Here is a 27,917-nt window from a genome sequence, read left to right as displayed (position 1 = left end):
CTTACATGAATGGAATTTCTAAATTGGCAGTTGGAAGCAACAAACCTTATACTTACACACTGCTCAGAAGTCTTTGATACAATGAGCATGGGAACTTCAACTATATGCTCTGAAGTAACAAAACTTTTACAAGGAAAACTTTCTAGGTAAGAAGAGAGTAGGTCATAGGCTTCAGTAGTTTAGACACACTAGATTACTAAGTATTTATATTGAATCATTTATTTTTTCAAAGCAAATTAGTTATAATAGTAGTTTTGCTATTTTATGTGTGTGCATTTAACTAGCTCAGTTTAGAAAATTACATTTTTCTGTAATTTTAATGGCAAACAATAGCACAAATATGTTATTAAGTTTGGCAGAAGACTTTTAAAGAACTATACTTACAAAGCCATCCATTGCCCAATTTTCCTCCTTCATTTTCTTCACAGAAGCTTGAGCTGGTACTTTAATAAGATAGATGTGTAACATTAGGCGAGCTTCTTGGCTTTTATATACTCCTGTAAAATATAAGGATGTTTAGTCTACTAATTTTGCAAATAGTTATGTTTCACTTTATTATCTATAGCTCCTTAATATATAATATAGCTATATATTATATATATATATAATATAATACTAATATAGCTCCTTAAATATATAATAAATACATGTGATAGGAAAAGAAAAAAAAGCAACAAATCAAGTCCAGTCTCACCCAAAATGCTTTTTCACAAATCTTGTAATATATAGTGCTCTCTCAGCTGAAATTCCCAACTTAACTCTTACTGTGGGGTTTAAATTACCTATGCTATTAAAATCAAATATTATTTTTGTCAATAATATAATTCCATGATTGTTGTAAAAATGATTTATTCCATCAGTCAGATTTAAAATACTCAAGGGTATGAATCAAATGTTGAAACTCTTGACATTTTCCTCAATAATTAATTACATGCCCACCCTTAGAAAGAGTATTTCAGGTGCTAATGGAAACCACGAAGATGAATATGTGCTTCCTATCGAAAAATGTGATGCTTACAAGAATTTCTGATGAAATAGAGGATATAATGACAGAGATAGAGAATATGATGAATTAAAGGCCAAAAGAAAGAAGGATCATTTTAAACTGGAGTGATTAGGAAATGCTTATTAAGAAAGAGTATTTGAGCTGGATCACAAAAATCAAGTAGAATTTTTAGTTCAAGAAAGTAAATACAGAATGTGGCATAAAGAAGAAAAACAAATGTATTCATTTTATTTTTTCCTGAATAGGAGTACTCTGAGAGTAGGAATAAGCTGGAATATAAATGTGTTTTGAGGAACTGTAGAAAATCAGATTCTAAATAAAAATTTTGTGATTAACTGACAGTTGAAATGACTCATTAATTCATTCACTTACTATTTCACCTAAGCAATAAGGTATCATAAATATAAGCTGGGAATACAAATATAATACATAGATCTTGATCAAAAGTAAATTATAATAGAGAAAAGACACAAAAATAACCAAAGTTGCTGGAAAAATGTTATAATTAATTCTATGTAGACAGTGATAGCAAGTTAAATTGGTCTAATTATTTGTTTATTTTTCTATATTTGTAGAAATTTGATTAGGATTAGTGCCAACTTTCTTACAGAAGAAAAATAAAAGTCATGTTTCAAAATTAAATAGATCAGTAGTCACAATTTAAATGCATTCCTTTAATTCAATTTATATCATGTAACTGTATATATATTTAAAATTACAATACATATTAACTTCTAATACTTTTATTTTGGGTTTAGTGTAAAGCCATTCAATAATACAAAATGATGCTGTATAGTTCTTGTAAAATTTACAACATCAATAGATAAAATTTTATTTATACCACAAATTATTTCACTATTAATAATTATAGGGATATATAGTCAATATGTTTAAATATATACATTACATATTTTCAGTATCAATACTTTTAAAATATATTTTTAAATGAGAACAATAACTCAAATTCATTGAGGCCAATTTTGCCCCAGTTTCATTTCTAACTTCTGAGGTGTAGTAATGAACTGGAAGGCAAAGCGGTGCTCTCTTAGGGTTTGAATTGTTGGAGTGGAGACAAATTATGTCATGTCATGTCACGTCATATCAAGTCATGTCATGCCGTGCTATGCTATACTATACTATGCTATACTTTCAAATAATGAAAAGAAGAAAATGAAATAAGATAAGACTGCCTATAACTAACATAGTGAGTCTATTTGTAATGTGAAGGCTACTTTATCCAGGGTCATCAGGAGTACTGTTGACAAGATCACATTAGAGGAAACATCTGAATGTCAGAAAAACCAGAGTAATCAAAGATAATGGGGGAAGTTTGTACTAGATCAAAGAAACTTGAGAAGGCTGAGAAGATGGATAGGGCTCTGGGTTCCTTTTGCCTAATTAAGGTAGTGTAGCCCTACATTTTCTATCTTAAATTATACTGTCCTCCTAAACAGTCTCATTTGAAGATACGATTTGTTGATGATAAAACAGCTTGCAAATCACTGATCCAGTCTCTTTGGTATTATGAGAATAGAGAATGAGTTAGTTACATTCAAATTAAAAGTTCTGTTCTATTTCATGACATGTCATTCTAGCCATGTAAAAATATTCTTGAGGGAGCTAATTTCAGAATCACAGAGTCTTATATTTGTGTAGTAATATACATGCATCAATCAAACCAGAAAGCCTTATTTCTGAATGAATTATGAATGCCACCAGAAGTAATGCAAATACTACACAGTATAAAAATCACTAATAAAAATGATGAGATGATGGAAATAAAGGCATGAAGGCAATGCTCCTTTTCTTTAAAGTGATACCTGAAAGTAGCAGTTCCATGTTGCTATTGCTGAGTGTTGCATTGACTCTCCCAGTGGAAGCATTGAAACTGGTAACTGTCAAGGTCATGGGTTGCTTCCTTCCCTTATAATTGTAAGAGCCTTTCCATATATAATTCTGGGCAAACACATCATCAGGAACTGTGAACAAATTAAACATAAACATTAATTATTAAATGTATTAATTATTAAAACATAAATAAATATTAATTTTACAGTGCCCTATAAATATAAGCATTAAGTATCAGATTAATGAGTATTAGTTCATAGAATAATCATTTTTCTAAATATACAAGAAAAAGAAGGTGCATTATAAAATGAATTTTTCACATATGTGTTTGAATCTTTTTAGAATAAACCAAATAATGATAGCCTAGATTTGTACATACATCATCATCAATGAGAGATAAGTAAGCCACACTGATTAAAGATGTTAAGACTGAGAATCCGGCTAAATGTCATTTACTTATATTTGGCTTCATATAATATCTTTCTTTCAGAGGGAAAATAAAACTATTTTATTGAGTCAAGTCAGTCTATATACAAGTTCCAGGATGCCTGCTCTTCACCTAGCAGCAGAGATAGGCTCACAGGAAGAAGGACACGGAGTTAAAACTTCCCTTGCTGAGCAGCCTTGGAAGACTGGCAGGAGGGATGCTCCTTGTCTCCTTTACAGAATATTGAGCTCAGTTATTTCAATAATAGGTGCTCCTGAGGAAGAACAGGGCTCCCTGGGTTTGCTCCTCACAGCTTTGAGGTTTACAAGTATTTTTAGAAATAAAAGAACTGTCACTAGAATTGGTGAACTCTCATGGGAAAGAGATGAGTTGTGGTAGAATCAAAGAATATTCTACTATAAAATTTTCACCCAAAGAAGAAATATTCTTAATGTTAAATGCATACAAATAAATAAGACATTATATTTATATAAATTAGTAATGTAACTTATAACCAATATAAATTAGGTGTGTCAAAGTCTACTTAGATCCTGGTAAGAAGCTGAAAAAAGCTACCATTAATCCTGTACATCACAATAAAGCACATTCTTAGATATCAGCTCTTCAAAACAGCCATGCCTGTTTGTGTGAGTGAATGAGTAACATAGATTTGGAGAAAAGCCTTTCTTTTTTTCTTTCTAACATGTTATTGACATTTGTTACCTGATTTTCTCTACACCCATCACAATTGTTACTGCTCCAATCACAGAAACTAGAGTTACGAATTGTACATTCCCTGAAATCTACTCAGCAAACAAATAAAGCTATGGTAGAAGATGAATACAAAGTGCACTCATGAGTTGAGTTGTTATATTGTATTTGATAATTCAAAAGCAATATAGCAGAAAGACTAGATGTGCAAGCACTGGAGCTAGAATGCTTGTATTGATACTTAAGTCCCTCCTTTACAATTTACGTGTGTGGTTTCTCCTAAATAACTTAACTTTCTAAATCTGAATTTTCTTATCATTAATGTGGAATTACCATAGAGTTTACAAGGAAGATTCAATGAATATGAAGTTTTGCTAAGTGTTAGTTGCTATCATTATTATTATACAGATAAAATAGTGAAACTTTTTACTATTTGGGCCTTATATATCATTACATAGTAGAATATTATATGTGTGTATGTATATATATATATATATTATACATATAGATAGATAGAGAGAGAGAGAGAGAGAGACATGCAGTTAGTACCATGAAAAATCCATAGTCCTGGCTCAGGGACCTTTGCAACTCTTCCTAAGAGTGGCACTCCGTCCCCAAACCTCAAACTACACAACCATGCTCTGCATATAAAGGAGACCTTACTTAAAAATGTGATACAATGTACTGGTAATAAGTCCTTGACTTGGTAAGCAACTTTGGTTCAGTTCAGTTCAGTCACTCAGTTGTGTCCGACTCTTTGCGACTTCATGAACCGCAGTACGCCAGGCCTCCCTATCCATGACCAACTGCATGGGTCTGCCAAACTCCATGTCCATTGAGTCGGAGAGGCCATCCAACCATTTCATCCTCTGTTGTCCCCTTCTCCTCCTGCCCTCAATCTCTCCCAGCATCAGGGTCTTCTCAAATAAGTCAGTTCTTCGCATCAGGTGGCCAAAGTATTGGAGTTTCAGCTTCAACATCAGTCCTTCCAACAAACACCCAGGACTCATCTCCATTAGGATGGACTGGTTGGATCTCCTTGCAGTCCAAGACACGCTCAAGACACTTTTCCAACACCACAGTTCAAAAGCAACAATTCTTTGGCATGCAGCTTTCTTTATAGTCCAACTCTCACATCCATATATGACCACTGGAAAAACCATAGCCTTGACTAGACAGATCTTTGTTGACAAAGTAATGTCTCTGCTTTTTAATGTGCTGTCTAGGTTGGTCATAACTTTCCTTCTAAGGAGTAAGCATCTTTTAATTTCATGGCAGCAAGCACCATATGCAGTGATTTTGGAGCCAAAAAAAAATAGTCTGACACTGTTTCCACTGTTTCCCCCATTATTTGCCATTAAGTGATTGGACCAGATGCCATGATCTTAGTTTTCTGAATGTTGAGCTTTAAGTCAACTTTTTCACTCTCCTCTTTCACTTTCATCAAGAGGCTCTTTAGTTCTTCTTCACTTTCTGCCGTAAGGGTGGTGACATCTGCATATCTGAGGCTATTGATATTTCTCCCAGCAATCTTGATTCCAGCTTGTGCTTCATACAACCCAGCATTTCTCATGATGTACTCTGCATATATGTTAAATAAGCAGGGTGACAATATACAGCCTTGATGTACTCCTTTTCTTATTTGGAACCAGTCTGTTTTTCCATATCCAGTTCTAACTGTTGCTTCCTGACCTGCATACAGGTTTCTCAAGAGACAGGTCAGGTGGTCTGATATTCCCATCTGTTTCAGAATTTTCCACAGTTTGTTGTGATCCACACGGTCAAAGGTTTTGGCATAGTCCATAAAGCAGAAATAGGTGTTTTTCTGAAACTTTCTTGCAGCCAATGTTGGCAATTTGCTGTCTGGTCCCTCTGCCTTTTCTAAAACCAGCTTGAACATCTGGAAGTTGATAGTTCATGTATTGCTAAAGCCTGGCTTGGAGAATTTTGAGCATTACTTTACTAGCGTATGAGATGAGTGCAATTGTGCGGTAGTTTGAGCATTCTTTGTGATTGCCTTTCTTTGGGATTGGAATGAAAACTGACTTTTCTAGTCCTGTGGCCACTGCTGAGTTTTTAAAATTTGCTGACATATTGAGTACAGCACTTTCATAGCATCATCTTTTAGGATTTGAAATAGCTCCACTGGAATTCCATCACCTCACTAGCTTTGTTCATAGTGATGCTTCCTAAGGCCCACTTGACTTCACATTCCAGGATGTCTGGCTCTAGGTGAGTGTGAGTGATCACAGCATCATGATTTTCTGGGTAATGAAGATCTTTTTTGTACAGTTCTTCCGTGTATTCTTGCCACCTCTTCTTATATCTTCTGCTTCTGTTAGGTCCATACCATTTCTGTCCTTTATTGAGCCCATCTTTGCATGAAATGTTCCCTTGGTATCTCTAATTTTCTTGAATTGATCTCTAGTCTTTCCCATTCTATTGTTTTCCTCTGTTTCTTTGTATTGATAGCTGGGGAAAGCTTCTCATCTCTCCTTGCTGTTCTTTGGATCTTAGCATTCAAATGAGTATATTTTCCCTTTTCTCCTTTGCTTTTCACTTCTCTTCTTTTCACAGCCATTTGTAAGCACTCCTCAGACAGCCATTGTGCTTTTTTGCATTTCTTTTTCTTGGGGATGGTCTTGATCCCTGTCTCCTTTACAATGTCATGAACCTCTGTCCATAGTTCATCAGGCATTCTGTCTATCAGATCTAGTCCCTTAAATCTATTTCTCACTTCCACTGTATAGTCATAAGGGATTTGATTTAGGTCATACCTGAATGGTCTAGTGGTTTTCCCCACTTTCCTCAATTTAAGTTTGAATTTGGCAATAAGGAGTTCATGATCTGAGCCACAGTCAGCTCCTGATTTTGTTTTTGCTGACTTATAGAGCTTCTCCATCTTTGGCTGAAAAGAATATAATCAATCTGACTTCAGTGTTGACCATCTGGTGATGTCCATGTGTACAGTCTTCTCTTGTGTTGTTGGAAGAGGGTGTTTGCTATGACCAGTGCATTCTCTTGACAGAACTCTATTAGCCTTTGCCCTGTTTCATTTTGTACTCTAAGGCCAAATTTGCCTGTTACTCCAGGTGTTTCTTGACTTCCTACTTTTGCATTCCAGTCCCCTATAATGAAAAGGACATCTTTTGGGGGGTGTTAGTTCTTGAAAATCTTGTAGGTCTTCATAGAACCATTCAACTTAAAGGGCAGTTAATTTAAAAAATACACCTTTTAAATATTTAGTTTAAAATAATTTTGAAGAAGGGAGTGACAAGTTAAATTATCCTGCACTAGAAAGTTCTGGAATTTGGACGTAATGGACTCACAGGTGGAGAGGTAAGAGGAACAGCAAGGGAGAAAGATATTCTAATAGCAGTGCCTGGCAAAGTAGCAGGTACTCAATAAATGTGCTATTCTTATCTTTCTCATTGTTTATTTCCCCCTGGCCTATACTATGATTTCTGTTTGCTACTTCTGAATATTTAACAAAAATCTGCTACATCTGGTGACTTGTCCATGGTGCTTAGGGGAATTAAGAAAGTTGCTTGAACGAGATTAAAAAGAACTCCGATGGCAGAAGAACACAGCAATGGAAAGAAGTAGGTAGTGGCAGCAGCTACTCTGTATCAGGATAAATTATTGATGTGGTTGTAAATGTTTAAGAACTGGCACTTCAGAAAACAAATCGACAAACTGATATGTATTAATAGTATTTGCTGATTCTATAGTGTATATATTTCCATAACTGCAGATTTCAAACCATGAACATGACAACACTGAATTCAGAGTTTGGAAGAATGCACAGAACTGGCTAGAGCAAAGCTCTAGCTCAAGGCTCCAGCATGCCACCACCACCTTTCCCACACACAACCGAGAAATGTGAGTCATGATAGGATGGGAGGTAGACACCATTTGGTCATTTAAATCCCTATGTACAACGGAGATGATAATGCTTTCTATTGTTGAGCCTAATGTGTTTTAAATTGATTTAAATTAAAGATTTATACTACTTATTCAGTAGTTCTCGTAAACTCTAAAATGTTATCCGACTAAAGCTGATGTGAAGCACAATGAACAGGAGGACGACAATGATGATTATGATCTTTTCTTTTCCAAGATATTTTTTAACTTAAACTTTGCTTCATGGGCCTCATAGCACTGCCATGTTCCTGACATTGATACCACTGCCAAATTATTGTTTCTTTGGGGTAGTCTAATCACTGGGTCATGATTTTAAAAGAAATGTTTCTAATATTTTCCCACTTTAGATGAAATTGCTCTAGAGTTTTATAGCTACCTTTACCCAGGTTAAAGAAATTCTTTTTCTTTCTAATTTATTAAAACTCTTAAAAAATTATAAACAGATGTTCAATCTTATAAAATAGCTTCTGTACAAGTCTTGTGATGTTCATAATTTGTGATGTTACTTTTTTAATGTGATAGATTATGTTTAAGGATTATTTACATATCATGAAAATCTCTATGTATATCTATCATCAAAACAATTTGTTGATAATGTTTTATCTTTATGATAATGGTGTACAGTTGATCCTTGAACAACATGGATTTAAACTGTGAGGCTCCACTTATGCACAGATTTTTTTCAATAGTAAATACTAGAGTACTACTATACTGATCGATGATTGGCTGAATTCATGGATGTAGAATCACAAACACAAAGGAATCTTGAGTAAAGAAGAAACAGAGACTGAGGGTTAACTACAAGCTATATACAGGGTTTTTTATTGCACTGAGAGCCTATCACCTTTAACCCACTTGCTGTTCAAGAGTCAACTGTATTTAATTCACTAAGGTTTTAAGTAGGACTTTTTAATGTATAATCCTACATCAAATGGGCCTATAATTTTTTTCCTTTTTATAATGTCTATTTACTTGAGTTATTAGAGTTATATTGGATCCATAAAATGAGCTTCTTTAATAGTTTTTATAAAACTGAGATGATCTGTTTTGCTCCTTCAAATTCTGTAGAGCTTATCAGTAGAGGCATATTTTTTTCTTGTGGAACTAGCTTTAACTACTACTTTATTTCTTATAGTATGGTTCATTTTTCTCCTATTAGTTATGTTAAGATACACTTTTTGAGTAACTTGTCAATATTTAACTTTTTAAAAATTGATAATTATGTATTTTCTGTTGTTTAGTCACTCAGTTGTATCTGACTTTTTGTGACCCCATGGACTTCCCTGTCCTACACTATCTCCTGAAGTTTTGCACAAACTTATGTCCATTACCCTGGAGAAGGAAATGGTAACCCACTCCAGTATTCTTGCCTTGAGAATGCCATGGACAGAGGAGCCTGGCTGGCTCCATGGGGTTGCAAAGAGTTGGACACAGCTGAGCTACTATCACTCATGACCATTGATTCAGTGATGCCATCCAACTGTCTCATCTTCTATCACCCCCTTTTCCTCCTGCCTTCAATCTTTCTCAGGGTCTTTTCCAATGAGTCAACTCTCCAAATCACGTGGCTAAAGTATAGGAGCTTCAGTTTCAGTATCAGTCCTTCCAATGAATATTCAGGACAGATTTCCTTTCTGATTGACTGGTTTAATCTCCTTGCTGTACAAAGGACTCTCAAGAGTCCTCAACACCACAGTTTGAAAGCATCAATTCTTTGGCGCTCAGCCTTCTTTATAGTCCAACTCTCACATCCGTAGCTTTGACAAAACCATAGCTTTGACTATATGGACCTTTGTCAGCAAAGTGATGTCTCTGCTTTTTAATATGCTGTCTAGGTTTGTCATAGCTTTTCTTCCAAAGAGCAAGTATCTTAATTTCATAGCTGCATTCACCATTCACAGTGGTTTTGCAGTCCAAGAAAATAAAGTCTGTCATTGTTTTCATTTTTCCCCATCTATTTGCCATTTAGTGATGGGACTAGATGCCATGATCTTAGTTTTTTGAATGTTCAGTTTTAAGCCAGCTTTTCCACTCTCCTATTTCACCTTCATCAAGAAGCTCTTTAGTTCCTCTTTGCTTTCTTTCATTAGGGTGGTGCTATCTCATATCTGAGGAAATTCATATTTCTCCTGGCAATCTGGATTCCAGCTTGAGCTTCATCCAGTCCAGCATTTTGCATGATGTACTCTGCATATAAGCTGAATAAGAACGGTGACAGAATACAACCTTGATGTACTCCTATACCAATTTTGAACAAGTCCATTGTTCCATGACCAGTTTTAACTGTTGCTTCTCAATGTGTATACAGATTTCTCAGGAGGCAGGAAAGGTGGTCTGGTATTTTCTGTTATATATTATTAATTTATTCAATATATTCTCTAGTTATTCACATTTCCTTTTGAATGTTATTTAATTTTTGTTCCTTTCTTGATCAGTCTTACCAGAAATTTTTCACTTTGAACATTTCATAAAATAAGTACCTTTGGCTCTGTTGAGATTCTTTTATTATATCTTCAGATTTTTTTGGTTTATTTGTTCATTTTTATTACATTAAATTCTGCTTTACTTTTGTCATTCCATTATACTTTTTGTATTTTCTTAATAGGACACTAATCAATTCTGAGGCTTTCTTTTCTTCTAATATAAGGGTTTAAAGCTTTGTATTTCCTTCACATCTTTACATCTTCTAGTCCCCAAGTTTTGATATTTAGATTTTTCAGCATAATTAAGTTCTATTGTTATATTTTCCATTTTAATTTCTTCCTCAATTCATAAGTTATTCATTAGTATTCATTTTGTTCTTAATTTCCAAACACTGAAGCATTTAAAAAAATTATCCATTTTCTTATTGACTTTCAACTGCACCATGGTCAGATAAGACTAACTTGGCTTTGAAATTTATGTAGATTTATTTATTTCTTGATATATGTTCAACTCTCATAGCTTTCCCATGAAACTTTAAAGAAAATATATATTATTTCATTGGTTGATGAGAAATATTTATATGTATATATATATATACCACTCCATGGGGTTGCAGAGAATTGGATATGACTGAGCAACTAACAATTTTTAAAAAATATTATATCACACATAGTTTTTTGTTTAGTTCTTCCATATTCTTTAAAAAAAAACTGTCAGCCTGATTGGTGGCCATTGGCCATATTTTGCTGAAAACAGTCTAGGGTTATACTCTATGTGCTGGAGCTATTATTCTGAGCACCCTTCTGGCTCTCAGAATAAAGCATCTTTCTTGGAAAGTTCTGGGCATTGATTGACCATTGTGGTTTTCTGATTCCATGCAATGTTTTCTCTCTTATGATGACATATTCATTGGTTACTTTAGAGAAATTCAGTCTGTTTTCACTGACTGTTGAAAAAAATCAGTTTTTCAGACTGATTTTTTTTTTTTTTTGGTAGGCAGTACAGTTTCACCTTATGTACACTGAGAACTTCTGAAACCAACAAATATTACATTCTAACATTGTACCTGGCTAATTACAACTGGACCAAATCTATTTCCAAGGTAGATTAGATGTTGAGGCTTTAATTCTATGTGTAGCTTTTCATTTCTACCATGTAAATATAATATTTACTAATATGTTAAAAAGCAGGTCTCATATGCTGAGGCCCTACCATGAGCTAAGCACTTTATACTTCATTTCCATGAAGTTCATTCATATTAATCTAATCATTATTATTGTTTTTTTGTATAGATAAAGAAATGGAAGCCCAGATGTAGAAAGTATCTTTTCCAGAGCCTTCGGGTAGGCAATGTATAAAATGGGAATTACATTATGGTTATAGGACTTCAAGTTCCCTATGTTTACTGATTAAATAATTTTGGTTTTAAATCAAATCATTGAAAATAGACTGGACAAGTTCTAGAAGTTGGTAAACTTTTACTCTCAACTCCAAGTGTATTTGGTTCCTTCTTTAAAAAAATTACATTTAAAAATTATATATAAACCTCATTTTGATTTTAGTATTTTAAATAAAACATTAACATTATTTTATAGCTATTTGCAGATATTCTTGAAGGGAAATTTTATAGAGAGAACTATACAAAATATTTTTGGAATATTAACATGCCACAGTATTACACTGCTTGAAGTTCAACATCTTACAATACACATTTTCAAATTTCAAATTTCAAACAGTAAAATGCATCGTTTTCCCATGCTGAAATATATTTTTCTAAATAAATGGTCGTCACTTTGTTAATGATCCCCTTTAGAAACCATGACTACTAGAAAAGCAATTGAAAAGACTAACCACTTAGCTTTGGACTGGGTGTTCCAAGTGCAGGTCTAGGATCTTTCACCAATATTTTGGAACCAGCTATGAAAAGAAACAGAAATGTTTACAAAATTTAATATAATTTATAACACACATATACAGACACACACATACACAATGTGATGCCTTGTCAATTTTATTCTCTGACATATCATAATTTTCTCCAAAATGTTCTGTTCACTATAGCATCTCAGTCCCCACTCAACACTACTATTGTACAGCTAACAACTTTAATAATTATCTTCATTAGAATCCAGTGTGGCAAAGAGAATATTAGTGCTACATTAGCATTTTTGCATCCTATTTCTTATTTTAAAGGCATAAATCAACATGGAAACAATTGATCCCAACATGGAAGCTGAGGACTAAGGGTATGTTCCTGTTGCTTAAAGACAAATAATTTGGGTAGGTTTCATGTTTAAGAGTTAAAAATTATAGGGAATTCACTGGTGATCTTATGGTTAGTACTCGGCTCCTTTATAGGCCAGGCCCAGGTTCAATCCCTGGTCAGGCAACTAGGATCCCACAAGCTTTGTGGCATGACCAAAAAAGAAAGAGAAAGAAGAACTGAGTAAAAAAATTGTTAAGGTATCCCATGGTGTCATACGAAATTGACTAGACTCAAACGTAAAGACGTAAAGTTCCAAGCCAAACCAAGAGGAGCCCAGAATCCTGTGCAGTGCTGAATATGTCTGCAAAGTTGAAGCAGCTGTGATATGCAGTGCTTGTGGACCTGTAAAGATGTACATCTTCGACCAAAGAACAAGGTGATGTCTTTAAAGGCTTTAAAGAGAAGTTATTTGGGTGAACATCACCTTGGCTGTAAGATAGAGAACAATTTGGAAACAAGTAGGTATCGATTTGGACAGAGAAATTAGAAGGCCATTTTAGTAGTCTCAGTAGAGATAATGCTGAGTTAAATGCTATAGTAGTGATGATAAACTGAGAAGTGGATAGATCATTTTGTTTAAGGCTACTAAAATTCTGGTGGACTTAAAGGGGCAGGAAGATGCCAAAGGTGATTACTAGATTTCTATTTATTATGTGACGATGGTACCACTAAGTTAGGGAACATCAAGAGACAACAATGGTGAAGGGAAATTGATGAGTTTATATTTGCATATATTATTTAAATATCTTTGAGAAATTCAAGAAGCAATATCAGGTAAGTAATAGAAAATATAAATCTGGGACTAAGAGCAGATATATGAGCTAGAAATATTAATTTGTAAATAACCTTCATAGAGGAGACTAAGTCATTGGCTTGAATGAATTAGATCACCTAGGGAGAGAACACTGAGTGAAAGGAAGAGAAAACAAGAACTGAGCTTTAGAAAAGAGAGAAAACATTATGCTTAAAAAGGAAATGGAGAATGTGTAGCCAGAAATTTGAGGGGATAAAATATTTATTTATTCAACAAATACTGATTAAACACTTTTCACATATAAGGCACTGCTCCAGTGATCAAAATTAAACTTGTAAATACATTGACACAGTTTCTGGCTTTTTTTTTTTTTTTTTTTTTTTTAGCTTATACTCTAGTTGGAAAAAGGCAGATGAAAGGATAGGAGAGTGGAGAAAGACAATGACAAGTAAATAAAAGAATACGATCTCACATAGAAGGGATTTCTATCATGAAAAAACTTTAAAAAGAAAAAAATCTATAGCACTCTACAGAAGCAAAGAGAGTGAAACATTTCACAAGGAGAAAGTCATTTACATTTGTGAAGGCTTCAAGACATCAAGAACTAAAGGCCTGAAAAAAATGTATTGATGACTTTATTAAGACTTCTAAAAAAACTTCCTTTATTCCTTCTTCTGGAAACTGTTCTTCCTCTGGTAAACTCATTATATCTTGTCCAGATGGAGATTGTCCTGATCAAGTAAAGCAGCTATACAGGTAAACACGTCACCTAGATATGGTCAAACTGTCATATAATCTTGACTGAGAAATGAATTTGGAGATTGATTACATTAAAAACTTTGACAATCAGCCTTCTGGATACTGCTTTCCTAACCAACTTTTGGGAAAGGCTTTCTACCAGATTTACTCTACCAGAAGGATATAAACTCAGGAATGCTGGGAGCAATTTTCACTACTGAAGTGGGTTGAATATTATATGTTCCAAATTTATGTTCACCAGGAACCTCAGAACATGACCTAATTTGGAAACAGAGTTTTTGAAGATGTAAAAAGGTGGGAATCTTGAGGTGACATATTACTGAGATAATCCTTAAATCCAATGACTGCTGCTTTTCTAAATGAGGAGGACATGCAGAGATACATAGGAAAAAAGGTCATGTGAAAATAGAAACAGAAATAACAGTGAGGCCTTTAGGAGCCCCTGAAAGTCAGGGATAGCCAGAAGCCATAGGAAGCTAGGAAGAGGTAAGGAATGGTTCTTCCCTAGAGTCCTCCGAGGATACAGGGCCTTGCTGACACCTTGAGTTTGGGTTTCTGGCCTCAGAACTGTGAGAGAATAAATTTCTATTTTTTCAAGCCATCCAGCTTGTAGTACATTTTTATGGTGGCCCTAGAAAACTAATATACCTACTGTGAGCAGAGAACTAGGAAAAGTAATGAAGCTAAGAAGAAAAAAGCAGAGCATGAAATGACAACATCACCTCTACTTTTGTTCCTAGTTAATTAATTAATTATTATTATTATTTTTTTGTCTCTTATATCTGAGGAAAGCCAAGATAGTACAAAATCTTCTGTTGCAAGTTTTTATAGAGGAAACTTACCTTCACAAACAGGAACTTTTCCAGTCCAGGTGTTATCAGATCTGCACACTCTATGTTCTGTTCCACCAGCTAAGAAGAAGCCAGGCTGGCAGGTATAAACTAATGTATACCCATGGGATGGAAGGTCCATTCCTACTACATTTGCATGAGCAGGAGTTTCTGGCTGTTTACAGCTGTGGGCTATGTTAAAGGAAGGAAAAAAATGTTTAGTTTTATAAACATGTTAAAAAATTTTGAGATTGGAATCATTATAAATTTTTATAGGTGTGTTAATGCCTTTATACGGGCTTCCTTGGTAACTCAGTAGTAAAGAATGAGCCTAATGCAGGAGATGCAGGTTCAGTCCCTGGATGGCCACCCATTCCAGTATTCTTCCCTGGGAAATCCCATGGACAGAGGAGCCTGACTCTTTTATGGGGTTGCAAAATAGTCAGAGATAACTTAGTGACTAAACAACAATGCCTTTATATAAAGATACCTTTAGATATTCCAATGCATCAAGGAAAGCTTGTCAATGTAAATGTAAATGCTTTCACAGACTAGCATTTTCTAAACAATCATCTCTGGAACACTGGTGAATGTGAAAAAATAAATAGAGAAAAAACAAAAGATGTATTCTGGAGAGTCAGTATATATTAGTATTTTAAAGAATCTATTAAACTCTTACAGTAAGATAACTCTTAAAGTTTATCAAACTCAAACTTTATATACCAGTTTAGGAAATATTAATTTGTAATTTTTCATTTATTCACTGCAGTTCAGTTCAGTGGCTCAGTCGCATCTGACTCTTTGCAACCCCATGAATCACAGCAAGACAGGCCTCCCTGTCCATCACCAATGCCTGGAGTTTACTCTAACTCATGTCCATGAAGTTGGTGACGCCATCCAGCCATCTCATCCTCTGTTGTCACCTTCTCCTTCTGCCCCCAATCCCTCCCAGCATCAGGGTCTTCTCAAAGGAGTCAGCTCTTTGCATCAAATGGATAAAGTATTGGAGTTTCAGCTTCAGCAGCAGTCCTTCCATTGAACACCCAGGACAGATCTCCTTTAGGATGGAATGTTTGGATCTTCTTGTAGTCCAAAGGGCTCTCAAGAGTCTTCTCCAACACCACAGTTCAAAAGCATCAATTCTTCAGTGCTCAGCTTTCTTCACAGTCCAACTCTCTCACATCCATACATAACCACTGAAAAAACCATAGCCTTGACTAGATGGACCTTTGTTGGCAAAGTAACGTCTCTGCTTTTTAATATGCTATCTAGGTTGGTCATAACTTTCCTTCCAAGGAGTAAGCGTCTTTTAATTTCATGGCTGCAATCACCATCTGCAGTGATTTTGGAGTCCCAAAAAATAAAGTCTGATACTATTTCCTGTTTCCGCATCTGTTTCCCATGAAGTGATGGGACCAGATGCCATGATCTTAGTTTTCTGAATGTTGAGCTTTAAGCCAACTTTTTCACTCTCCTCTTTCACTTTCATCAAGAAGCTTTTTAGTTCCTCTTCACTCTCTGCCATAAGGATGGTGTCATCTGCATATCTGAGGTTATTGATATTTTTTCTGGCAATCTTGATTCCAGCTTGTGCTTCCTCCAGCCCAGCATTTCTCATGATGTACTCTGCATATAGGTTAAATAAGCAGGGTGACAATATACAGCCTTGACGTACTCCTTTTCCTATTTGGAACCAGACTGTTGTTCCATGTCCAGTTCTAACTGTCGCTTCCTGACCTGCATATAGGTTTCTCAAGAGGCAGGTCAGGTGGTCTGGTATTCCCACCTTTTTCAGAATTTCCCACAGTTTACTGTGGTCCACACAGTCGAAGGATTTCGTATAGTCAATAAAGCTGAAATACATGTTTTTCTGGAACTCTCTTGCTTTTTCGATGATCCAGCAGATGTTGGCAATTTGATCTCTGGTTCCTCTGCCTTTTCTAAAATCAGTTTGAACGTCTGGAAGTTCACGGTTCATGTATTGCTGAAGCATCGCTTGGAGAATTTTGAGCATTACTTTACTAGTGTGTGAGATGAGTGCAATTGTGCAATAGTTTGAGTATTCTTTGGCATTGCCTTTCTTAGGAATTGGAATGAAAACTGACCTTTTCCAGTCCTGTGGCCACTGCTGAGTTTTCCAAATTTGCTGGCGTATTGAGTGCAGCACTTTCACAGTATCATCTTTCAGGATTTGAAATAGCTCAACTGGAATTCTATCACCTCCACTAGCTTTGTTTGTAGTGATGTTTTCTAAGTCCTACTTGACTTCACATTCCAGGATGTCTGGTTGTGATCACACCATTGTGATTATCTGGGTTGTGAAGATCTTTTCTGTACAGTTCTTCTGTGTGTTCTTGCCACCTCTACTTAACATTTTCTGCTTCTTTAGGTCCATACCATTTCTGTCCTTTATTGTGCCCATCTTTGCATGAAATGTTCCCTTGGTGTCTCTAATTTTTTTGAGGAGATCTCTAGTCTTTCCCATTGTATTTTTGTCCTCTATTTCTTTGCATTGATCACTGAAGAAGGCTTTCTTATCTCTCCTTATTCTTTGAGATTCTCCAGGCAAGAATACTGGAATGCGTTGTCATTTCCTCCTCCATGGGATCTTCCCCACCCAGGGCTTGAACCTACATCTCCTGTGTCTCCTGTATGGCAGGCAGATTCTTTACCTCTGAGCCACTGGGGAAACCTTTCATTTTAAATTAAAAGGCATGCTTTCTAAAGTTAAATTCAGTCACAGTTCAATATGTTGCTTTGCTGTTAATACTACTAATATAGAAAGTGCAACTTAATAATTTTTTGCACATGGCATTTTCTGGCCATATTTTAGGTCCATATGCTGGCAGTAATTTTTCATTCATTTGATTTTTTTGTCTCCTTTTCTCCATGGTTTTACCCATTACTAAATCTCTGTCTTAACTCCACTATTTCACTGATGACACTACTTGATCCTGCCCCTCAGTTTACTTGTTTTGTGTCTTGTGATAACCACTCCTTTCTTTGTCTAAAAGAGATGCTATGAAGAATTCTCCTGCTAAGCAAGACATATCTAATCATGTGTTCATGAATATAGACCCTGTCTGAGAAAGAGTGTTCTGTGGACAAATTTGTTTGGAAAACAATTTCTCCATTTTTTTCTTAGTGGAGAAACAACTAAACTGTAAATAACATCTAGTATTTTAAGACTTATGTAAAAAATAATATTATATGGCTTATATTTAATATAACTCAGTTAATAAAAGTTCATTCTCATTGGGGAAATAAATACAAATAGTCTGCTTCTGCTATATTCTTAACCCTAATTATGCAAATATTAGAAATTCTGATATGCTCTGTAGTAACAGAAGCTACTTAATTTTATTTAAATCATTGTATGCCAAGTGCAAGTCTCCAAAGAATCTTGGTTTACTATGAAACATCTAGTCACATCCCACACAGCTGTTGTAAAGTACATACACACTCTAAGGAATTCTCTTTCAGGGAATTTTGCTATAAAGTATAAGCCAGCCAGGCATGTGACATGGCTTCTCAATGGAGTGTTCTACTGCTTTTCAGTAAACTGTGGATCCACATGAGCCCCCATTATTATTTGGGGGATTCTGACAGGGACAGAGTAAATTCGCAGGACTTATTTGGACTTCAGGAAATCCTAAAAGCTAGATGTCTTTCTGATGAGTATTTATTCCTGCTTACTCTTTTTCTTCTCACCCAAAAAAGATGGAGGAAGAGATTAAAAAGAGGAAGTAAGAAGGGGGAAAAAAAGGATAACTCACCAACTAAAATTTATTTCTAACTATAATTCAGAAAAGACTGTTTATTAATCTTTGTTCTTATGCAATCTCATTAGAAATTTCTTCCAACTTACGGTCAGAACATGTTTAGAAGCTTAAGGAAATTCTAAGCAATATTCAATGATTTGGTTAAGGTATACATGCATATTTTTTTTTCATGGATGTTTCTAGCTTTACTCAGGTTCTCAGAGAGTTTAACAAGTGAAAAAAGATTGAGCCACTACTATGTTGGAACCTCCTATATCTCACAGTACTTCAGATTCATAGGTACATTTCCATGAACCAAAAAATCATCATTATCTACAATTACCATGTGGCCAAACTGAACACAGTTACAAGAGCTTTACAAAAAGAACAAAACGTTCCCTGTCCCTTCTGACTTCTTAAAAAATAATGCTCCTCACCAGGCATGGGGTTATGCTCTAGTAATAACACTATATATGTGAATTATGTTTTATAATAACCTAGAAATAATGCAACTCACCATTTACATGGACATAAATTTATTTTCAAACTTGGAAAATAATGCATATAAAGTCTTATCCTTTATAAGTATAATTTCTTATACTTACGTATGCACTCTGGCTGAATTCCACTCCATGTGAGGTCAGGAAGGCAAGTCCGTGTTGTAGACCCTTGAAGAAGATGTCCTTTTTTGCAGTGGAACTGCACAACACTTCCCACCTAAAGCAAATTATAGACAAAAAACAAATGTTCCAATGTAACTTCAAATGCAGCAACAGACAGAAAAAAGAAAAAAAATATGGATGATAAAATGCTTTCAAAAGAAATTCTGCATGGTAGAGGTTGAAAGAAAACTGAAATCTGATTTAAAGTAAAAAATGGGGAAAAAAAGACCAAAGAAAAAAAGTAACTTAGATCTCTGTGTACATTCAACATCAAATGCTTGAATACAACGTATACATAGAAGTCAAACATTTTGCCATTGAAATTTGAAAAAAATTTGTAAGATACCAAACGGTTGATAAGCTATATATAAACATAAGATAGACAAAGTTAAATAAAGATATATACATGAAGATGGATAAAGATGTATGCAGAAATAAAGATAACTAGCAACATAAGAGGCAAATGAATATGGAAGACAGTAAATGAAATATGAGATTAGACATGAAGGTGTTTATTGAAGGCTGTAGCGGTAACAGAAAAATACAATGGAAGACGTTATTTGCACTAAGCTTTTCGTGTTAGTCACTCAGTCGTGTCTGACTCTTTGCAACTCCATGGACTTGCTAGGCTCTCCTGTCCATGGGATTCTCAAGGCAAGAATACTGGAGTGGGTTGCTATTTTCTTCTCCAGGGGATCTTTTAAGTGATATTCAATTTGTATAAATATATAGAACAAAGGTTCTCAAGGTGGGGTCCCAGAACAGTAACCTCAGCATCACCTAGGAACTTGTCAGAAATAGCAACTCTGGAACCTTCGCAACCAGTTATTTGTGATTTAACAAGTCCTCCAAGAGATTTTAATGAACACTTAAGTTTGAAAACAACTGATATAATAGTAGAAAAGATAAGAGTATTATGATAAAATATATAGTGGTTAAAACATATACTATGATATTAATAGTTTAGGAAAAAAGAGCACTTTTGGTTAGTTAACATAGATAATATACACAGTGAACTGGGGATTTGGGAGACAAGTGATAAACAAAGAGATACAGATGAAAAAGAAAATAGACCCCAGAGGCATGTATACTTGACTTTAACTTTGAATTTGATCCTACTTGAATAAGTTATATCTCCTCTTTGAAACTTAATTCCCTATATAAAAGTAAAGTTATATTATTTATCTTGAGATACAAGGATTAAGTAAAATAGAATATATTCACTACATATGGGCATGGGATATAAACTTTAAATAAATTCCAGCAGTAATTATTAGAACAGAGATAAAATCAGTTTCTGAAGAATCTCAAATAGCAGGCTATAGTGTTTGAATCTCTCTCAAAAAAAAAAAAAAAAAAAAAGGACATAAAACTGCTAAAGCTTTCAGAGCAACTAAAATTTCTGTAGAGAATAATGTTTTTGAAAAATTAAACCAGCCACTGTATGGGGAAACCACAAAACAGAAGAATGATGAACAGTAATTCTAATTATGAATATTGTGTTGCCATTTTAGATTTGAGTGGATAAAGTTTGATCAACTTGTGGCAATAGACATAGAAAGGAGGTTTTTTACTTAAAATATATTACAGGGAGAAAATTACCAGGATTTATAAAGGGGTTAGAGACAGGAGAAGATAAGGATTATTAGAGTCTGCCACTTCAGCCTTCTCCAGTATATGGAGTCTGAAAATGTTCGGTTGTTGTCTTAGGGCTTTTCACATTGAGACCAGCTATATTCCACCATCTTCATATTCTTGTTAACAGCAAGAACTATGCTACAACCAAAACATTCAATTCCAATAGTCATTCTCATAACAACCTTTATCCTTCCAGTTTTCTCATATAATGTCTTCTATTACAGCCTCATCTCTGCATCCAGGAAATTTCTGACCCTCTTAAAGTCTGATTTTGTCCAGTGCTACTATACTGCTCTGCTCTAGGGAGCACTTTTCATGCTGTATTCAATATGTGCTAAATTTCTCAGTCATGTCTGACTCTTTGTGACTGACCCTATGGACTGTAGCCCACCAGATTCCTATGTCCATGGAATTCCCCAGAAGAATACTGGAGTAAGTTACCATTTCCTTCTCCAGGGGATCTTCCCAGGGATTAAACCTGCATTGGCATGTCGATTCTTTACCACTGAGACACCAAATCCTTCAAATTATGCTCCAGAGCATGCCATTCACATACTCCCTGAAGTTGTGCAATATAGTGCTACAGAATTTTTACTTCCTTGTGTGATTTATACACCTGATGATATAGACTTGGAAATTTTGTTCTTTTGTAAGCCCAGCTCTCCAAAACCCACCACCTCAATCAACCCAGCAATATTACTCTAGCTGAATCTCGGTTGATGGCCACCCTTCACTCATAAGTGTTCCCTCTTAATCTGCCATTTTACTTCATAAATCTTTCTGAAACCGTCCCCTTCCTTTTTCCCCACATATGCAACTTATTTCAGTCCTCAACATTATTTCTCAATGATTCTCCAACTTTAGCAGATATCTTAATCACCAGAAGGGCTTTTCCAAACACAGATAGCTGAGTCTCCCTCAGAAATTTCTGACTAAGTAAATCCGGAGGAGATCCCCAAATCCACATTTCCAAGTTCCTAGGTAATATTGCTGCTGCAGATCAAGAACCAAACTTTGAAAATTACTATTATAGCCAATTATAATAATCATCTAACCTGTCTCCACGTCTCTAATCTTGACCACATTAAATTTATTTTTCACTCGGAAGTTAGAGTGATTTGTTCAACATGAAAGTTCGACTTTAACATTATCCTTTTTAAAATCTTTACTGACTTATCCCTCATAAGATAAAGCTACACCATGCCAACTTGGCAGATAAAAGCCTCCATAATCTGATCACTAGCTATCTCTCTAGCATCGCCGTTGACCACTTACTTTTACTCAGATTGTGCTCGTATAATGAACTTTTGCAGTTCCCATAATGCATGCATATTTTGACACTGTCCCTCACACATGGAATGTATTTCCCAACTAATTTTTTCTTAGATCTTGCCCTAAAAGATTTAGCTCAGATGAAGTTTCTAGAAAGCTCTCCTTGCAGTAAACAGATCAGGAAAACTATCTCTTATGTGCTTCCATAGTTCCTTCCATTTTTATCAGTGTTATCGACCTATCCTATAAAATAATCTATTCCATTTGACCCACACACCAAAACAGCTTCTCTCAGCCAAGGGCTCTATGTTATTCACCATCATATATCAACAGCTTAGGAAAGTGTCTTGAAAATGGGGACTAATGACTTACTATAAAATTATTTGACCACTTAAAAAGGTTTAACATGTCTATCCATTTCTTAAAACGCAGTGATATCCTTTCCATAATTTAATAAAGTTATATCATTATTTGTTCTTTGAAAAGTACATTTGGGTTATTTCAGCAACCTTTATATTAGTAAGGAATGAGAAACAAGATGGATTACATACTTTTTAAAAAAAACTTTTAAGACTTTTTTCTATATCTGTAATCTTTTCTGAAGTCACAATAAATACTGATTTATATATTAACCAGATACCATAGAACTAAAATCTAAAGTTTTTCCATATATCATTAACACATTTAAATAGTAAAATTTTTGTCAAATTGACAAATATCTGGTGGTGGTGGTTTAGTCCTGTCCGCTAAGTCCTGTCTGACTCTTGGACTCCATAGACTGTAGCCCACCAGGTTCCTCTGTCCTAGGGATTTACCAGGCAAAATTATTGGAGTGGGTAGCCATTTTCTCCTCCAGGGGATCTTCTTGATCCAGGGATCAAACCATGGTCTCCTGTATTGCAAGCAGATTCTTTACCAAATGAGTTACCAGGGAAGCCCCACGGATATCCATACCAAATATTTAGTAGACCTAGAGTTATACAAATTTAGAAACTGATTTTTATTTGGAATTTGTTACTCTCAAATAAATCATCAAAATATTCTCTAGAGACTTCCCTGGAGGTCCACTGGTTATTATTCCATACTCAGTGTAGAGCACATGGGTTTGATCCCTGGGTGGGGAATTAGGATCTGGCGAACCACAGTGCAGCTAGCCAAAAAAAAAATCTAAATATTTCAAAATGCTGTAAACATATTATAAAATGTTTTCTAAATATTACTGAATTAATTAATAATTTTTCCAGTGATCAATCAACTTAATTGTATATTTTACATATCTATGCATCCTTTTCCAACTTGCCATGTAAATTCCCTTCTGACTATAAATAATTTCTGACATAAATAATTTGAATATTTGTAGAAAAATAAGTAGCATCATAAAATTTTCCAATTTTCTTTAAATTGTCTCAAATTAGTATGTTGTTTGCAAATGCATTAAAAATTATAAGATATATCTAAGTAGTAAGTATGACTTACTGTCTTTACTCTTTATTCCCTCTTTTAAATGTTGTATATTGGTGTTTTTTAGTATTTTTATAGTTATATTAAACATTTTGCCCAAGGAAAATTGAGGCAGCTTCTAATAAAATTTTGATAAGTTAAAATTAACAAAATTGATGTAGAAAGGCAAGGTCATAGAAACAAATGGATAACACATATGCTTAAGATGCAAGGGGTTTTCAATGACTGAGCATCAGTTTTGGGCCCTGAGAAAAATTGAATTAAGGTGTTTTATGAATTTTTATTAAAAATAATCAGAATATTTTAATTTTAAATGTTTAATTTTACTTTTTTGCTTTAAAATTTCATGTTATGATATTCACCATTTAATGTAAGAAAACACTATGTAACATTCAATGTATTTATGTACTTATTTCAATTACAAACTGAAATTCATATATAATTGCTACAGTTTTTTTTTTTATTTTGGAAAAGTCATTTAATCCAAAAATCATACTTCCACATATTTTGTAGGGATCATCACATAAGGTAACCAAATATAAGAAAGGCAAGTTTCAGAGGCAACTCAACAGAACCTATATTTCTTTATAGAGATGCAGGGAACTCTCTGGTGGTCTAGTGGTTAGGACTCCTCACTCTCACTGCCAAAGTCCAGGTTCCATCCCTGATCAGGGAACTATTCCACATGCTGCAAGGCATGGCCCAAAAAACCCCAAAGCAAAAAACAACCAAAATTTCAAAGTTCTTCAATATGGCTTGCCTTTATCTTTTTATCCACTTCTAGCATTACTTTATATCCAATCCTGGATGATCACAAACAGTTGATCATGTTGTCTTTAGTTGATTATTTCTGTCTCCCTACTCCTCAATCATGGATGCTTTTTAGTCTCTGTAGTCAAGACAGAGATTTTCATCAAGGATATTTTGATAGGGTTAAATATCCAAGTGTTAAATAACTTAGAATTAAATATCTAAAAGTCAAAATAAAAATATTTATAACACTTTTATATAACAAGTCCTAAATCAATATAATGTGCCTTCTAAACACCAGAGCTCAATTTAGAGTAATAAGCAGTTAGCAAAATATTTGTGTTTGGCATTTCCTCCATAATTAATCTGGACATTGCATGAATCATTTTGACAGCAACTTTCCTTACTAGCTAAAATTGTTTCAAGTGACAATATTTTAGATAAAAAGAGAGATTACTTTGAATACTTTTTTTTCCCAATACTATTTGTCCTAACAACAGGAGATATATTCTTATATTTTAATAATTATATAACTGTCCAAAAATCTACTACATAAATCTTCATAGAAAAGGAGAATGAAAAAATAAACATATTACAAATAAAATTAAGAAATGCAGAGTACTTCTGCAATTCATAACTTTCCCTTTTCTCCTGTCCCTCCCAGAAGTGGGTTAACCACAGCTATGATTTTATTTAACTCACTACTGGTCACTTGATCAGACCAGGGGTAGATACAAAAGTTGGAACATTTTGATTCTTTCTCTGGATATTTGAAACTGAGATCGAGAGGATTTTGTTGCATGTGACAGATCTATTTATAGAAATGATATACCTTTTGCCATACGGCCAATCCACAGAGAAAGAAAATGAAGTGCATAAATGCAGAGTAATGGAAGAGACTTAGTATTGTTTTCCCGTTCCTGGATTTTAGGCTTGATGAGTCTCACCCAGATCTCTCTTCTTGTGGCCTGGGACAAACCCACACATGGCATGTAATATCTTTAGTTTTAAGCTGCTGGTGCTGCTGCTAAGTCGCTTCAGTCGGGTCTAACGCTGTGCGACCCCATAGACGGCAGCCCACCAGGCTAGTTCAAAATAATTCCTCTTGTAAGCAAGGGTTTTCCTCAACTGCTAGCTATGCCTTTTCTAGTTATATATGACCATATTTATTTGGAATCCACCAATAAATTGATATGTTAGAACTACATAACATTTTTTATTCTGTTAGCTCTACATAGGTTTAGTAAACATAATTTACATATAAATATATATAATAAGTATATATACAGACATACACATATATCTGCCATAAATGTGTAAGAAATTTGACATCCATAATTTAACATACTTATTGTTTCATTTCTAATTTTAATAGAGATTAATATAATTATACATATTAGATTTTAACACATCTTAAATCTAGCCTATTCATATTTATCTAGATAGAATATAATGATCTAATATATGTTTAATATCTAAATAATAGTTTAACTTTGTGATAACATTTTTCAGTGATTATAATAGAAATCTTAAAATGCAGAGTGAATGATTTTATTCATTCAATGAGTGACTATTCTAAACTCAATTCTATTCATTTCCATTATTTCAAAGGGCATTTACTAAAAAAGGACACAGATTCTTTAGAAAGTCATCTGATTTAGTGTATAGATATTAACACCGAAATTCTGTATTCTGTAAAAATACTGCCATTGACTTGCTTTGTTTTGTTTCAGCTTATTGGCATGAGGGTTAATGCTGTTTAGCTAGTTGCTTATTTTTCAAGATCTCAATCAATTGATAAAACATTTTATGGAGATATGAATCTAAAGTTTTCTGAAAACACCAACGCAATAGAGACCAAGACACTTCTTACCACTTTTGTATTACCTCAACAGGCCTGAGGCAAATAGGAAGAATTGGAAAAGCTATCAAATCAATGTTCATACTGTGCCTGAACTGTAGATAAATGATAACTATTTTTAGCAACAGAAATATGGCACCTTTGATGAGCACTTCCTTTAGAAACAGATGTTCCTCAGGTTCACACTGAATTTCACAGAAAATAGCACAATTTAGAAAACCCTGTGACACAAGGCAATTGGATAACGTGTAAATTGGCTATTTTCTTTTGGAATCAGTATGCACTTTGGCTCCCCTATGGCCCCTATAATGAAAATCTTCCTGAATCTCTACACAAAATCTAAACTGGAATAAGAGAGAAAAGAATGTCAGCCACATATGATTGGGCACGTTAAAGTACTCTAACAATCCAACTATGGGTTGTAATAATAGGTTATGGTTAAATTATTTTCTCAGAAATATTCCACATCAATGATAATGTTTAAAATTATTTCAGTATTATATATATACTATAAGAAAAAATCTTTTAGTCTTATTGCCTTACTGAATAACCACATTTTTATATATTTGGTAAGTCTGACTCGGAAGTTTCTCCTTAAACCTCTTTCATCTACACCTTTCCTCACTGTCTCCATATTTCCTGTAGATTTTACTCATTTACTCCCTCACTTAATATTTCTCTTACCTACAAGCTACTGCTTATAGATTTTTCTTACACTCACAGGTTTCTCCAATTTTTCTCTTTATACTCACGGTTAGTCAGGCTATATCCTGAGGCATATATTTCTTCTAATTTCCTATTATTTCCACTTTTTTTGGCTGTTACCTTTTTAAAAATGTGTTTATGAATACAGATATAAGCATGACTCTTTTTCTACTTGCATTAACAGGATTTGTGCACTGAATCAAATAAGCCTTTTGATCTAGTTTTATATTAAATGAAAACATTTATTTAAAGTACACACTTGACAAATAACTTAGGCAAGAAAAAGGCAAATACAATATGATAACACTTGCATGTGGAATCTAAAAAAATAAACAACGACAACAACAATATAAATCCAAACTCGCATAAAAAGAAATCAGATCTGTGGTTACCAGAACAGTAGGTGGGGGTGGGGCATGGAGAATTGAAGGAAGGCAATCAAAAGGTACAAACTTCTAGTTATAAGAGCAATAAGTACTAGATATGTAATATACAATAATGATGAGTATACATAACACTGTTGTATTATATACAGGAAAGTTCTTAAGAGAATAGGTCCTAATAATCATCACAAGGAATTTTTTTCTTTTTTGCCTTTTTAATTGTATCTGTATGAGAAATGGATGCCAACTAATATAACTGCACTAATCATTCCAAATATATATGTCACATCATTGTGCTGTACACTTTAAATTTATATAGTAATATATATCAGCTATATCTCAATAAAACATGAAAAAATAATAGTAAAGTACCTACTTGAAATCCAAATGTATTGTTCTGAGATCCATGACGTGGCACTCCTGGGTTGTCACATGACGTACGGGTGGGTTCTAAAACAAAGAAAATATTCTTTTT

The 27,917-nt window shown here is 34.3% G+C and overlaps 1 protein-coding gene and 1 long non-coding RNA gene across 6 annotated transcripts in view; one reads left to right on the top strand and one right to left on the bottom strand.

Moving 5' to 3' along the window:
• CSMD3 (CUB and Sushi multiple domains 3) overlaps window positions 1–27,917 on the bottom strand; it is a 1,331,483-nt gene that overhangs the window by 10,803 nt on the left and 1,292,763 nt on the right. For all 5 annotated transcript variants that reach the window (XM_070477231.1, XM_070477232.1, XM_070477233.1 and 2 more), the window contains 6 exons: window positions 27,819–27,892; window positions 19,316–19,427; window positions 14,962–15,141; window positions 12,192–12,257; window positions 2,827–2,985; window positions 385–497 (listed from right to left, as the gene is read on the bottom strand). In XM_070477231.1, the coding sequence (XP_070333332.1) occupies window positions 385–497; window positions 2,827–2,985; window positions 12,192–12,257; window positions 14,962–15,141; window positions 19,316–19,427; window positions 27,819–27,892 (704 nt within the window). The remainder of the gene's footprint in view (window positions 1–384; window positions 498–2,826; window positions 2,986–12,191; window positions 12,258–14,961; window positions 15,142–19,315; window positions 19,428–27,818; window positions 27,893–27,917) is intronic.
• On the top strand, window positions 48–12,612 carry LOC139038474 (uncharacterized). The gene is made up of 4 exons (XR_011491484.1): window positions 48–146; window positions 7,747–7,874; window positions 11,633–11,683; window positions 12,534–12,612. It is a non-coding gene; the product is annotated as an uncharacterized lncRNA (long non-coding RNA).

The sequence above is a fragment of the Odocoileus virginianus genome, chromosome 15 (assembly GCF_023699985.2).
Source record: "Odocoileus virginianus isolate 20LAN1187 ecotype Illinois chromosome 15, Ovbor_1.2, whole genome shotgun sequence".
Lineage (NCBI taxonomy): Eukaryota > Metazoa > Chordata > Mammalia > Artiodactyla > Cervidae > Odocoileus > Odocoileus virginianus.
The sequence above is the reverse complement of the archived record's forward strand: the minus strand, read 5'-3'. Positions and strand labels throughout refer to the sequence as shown.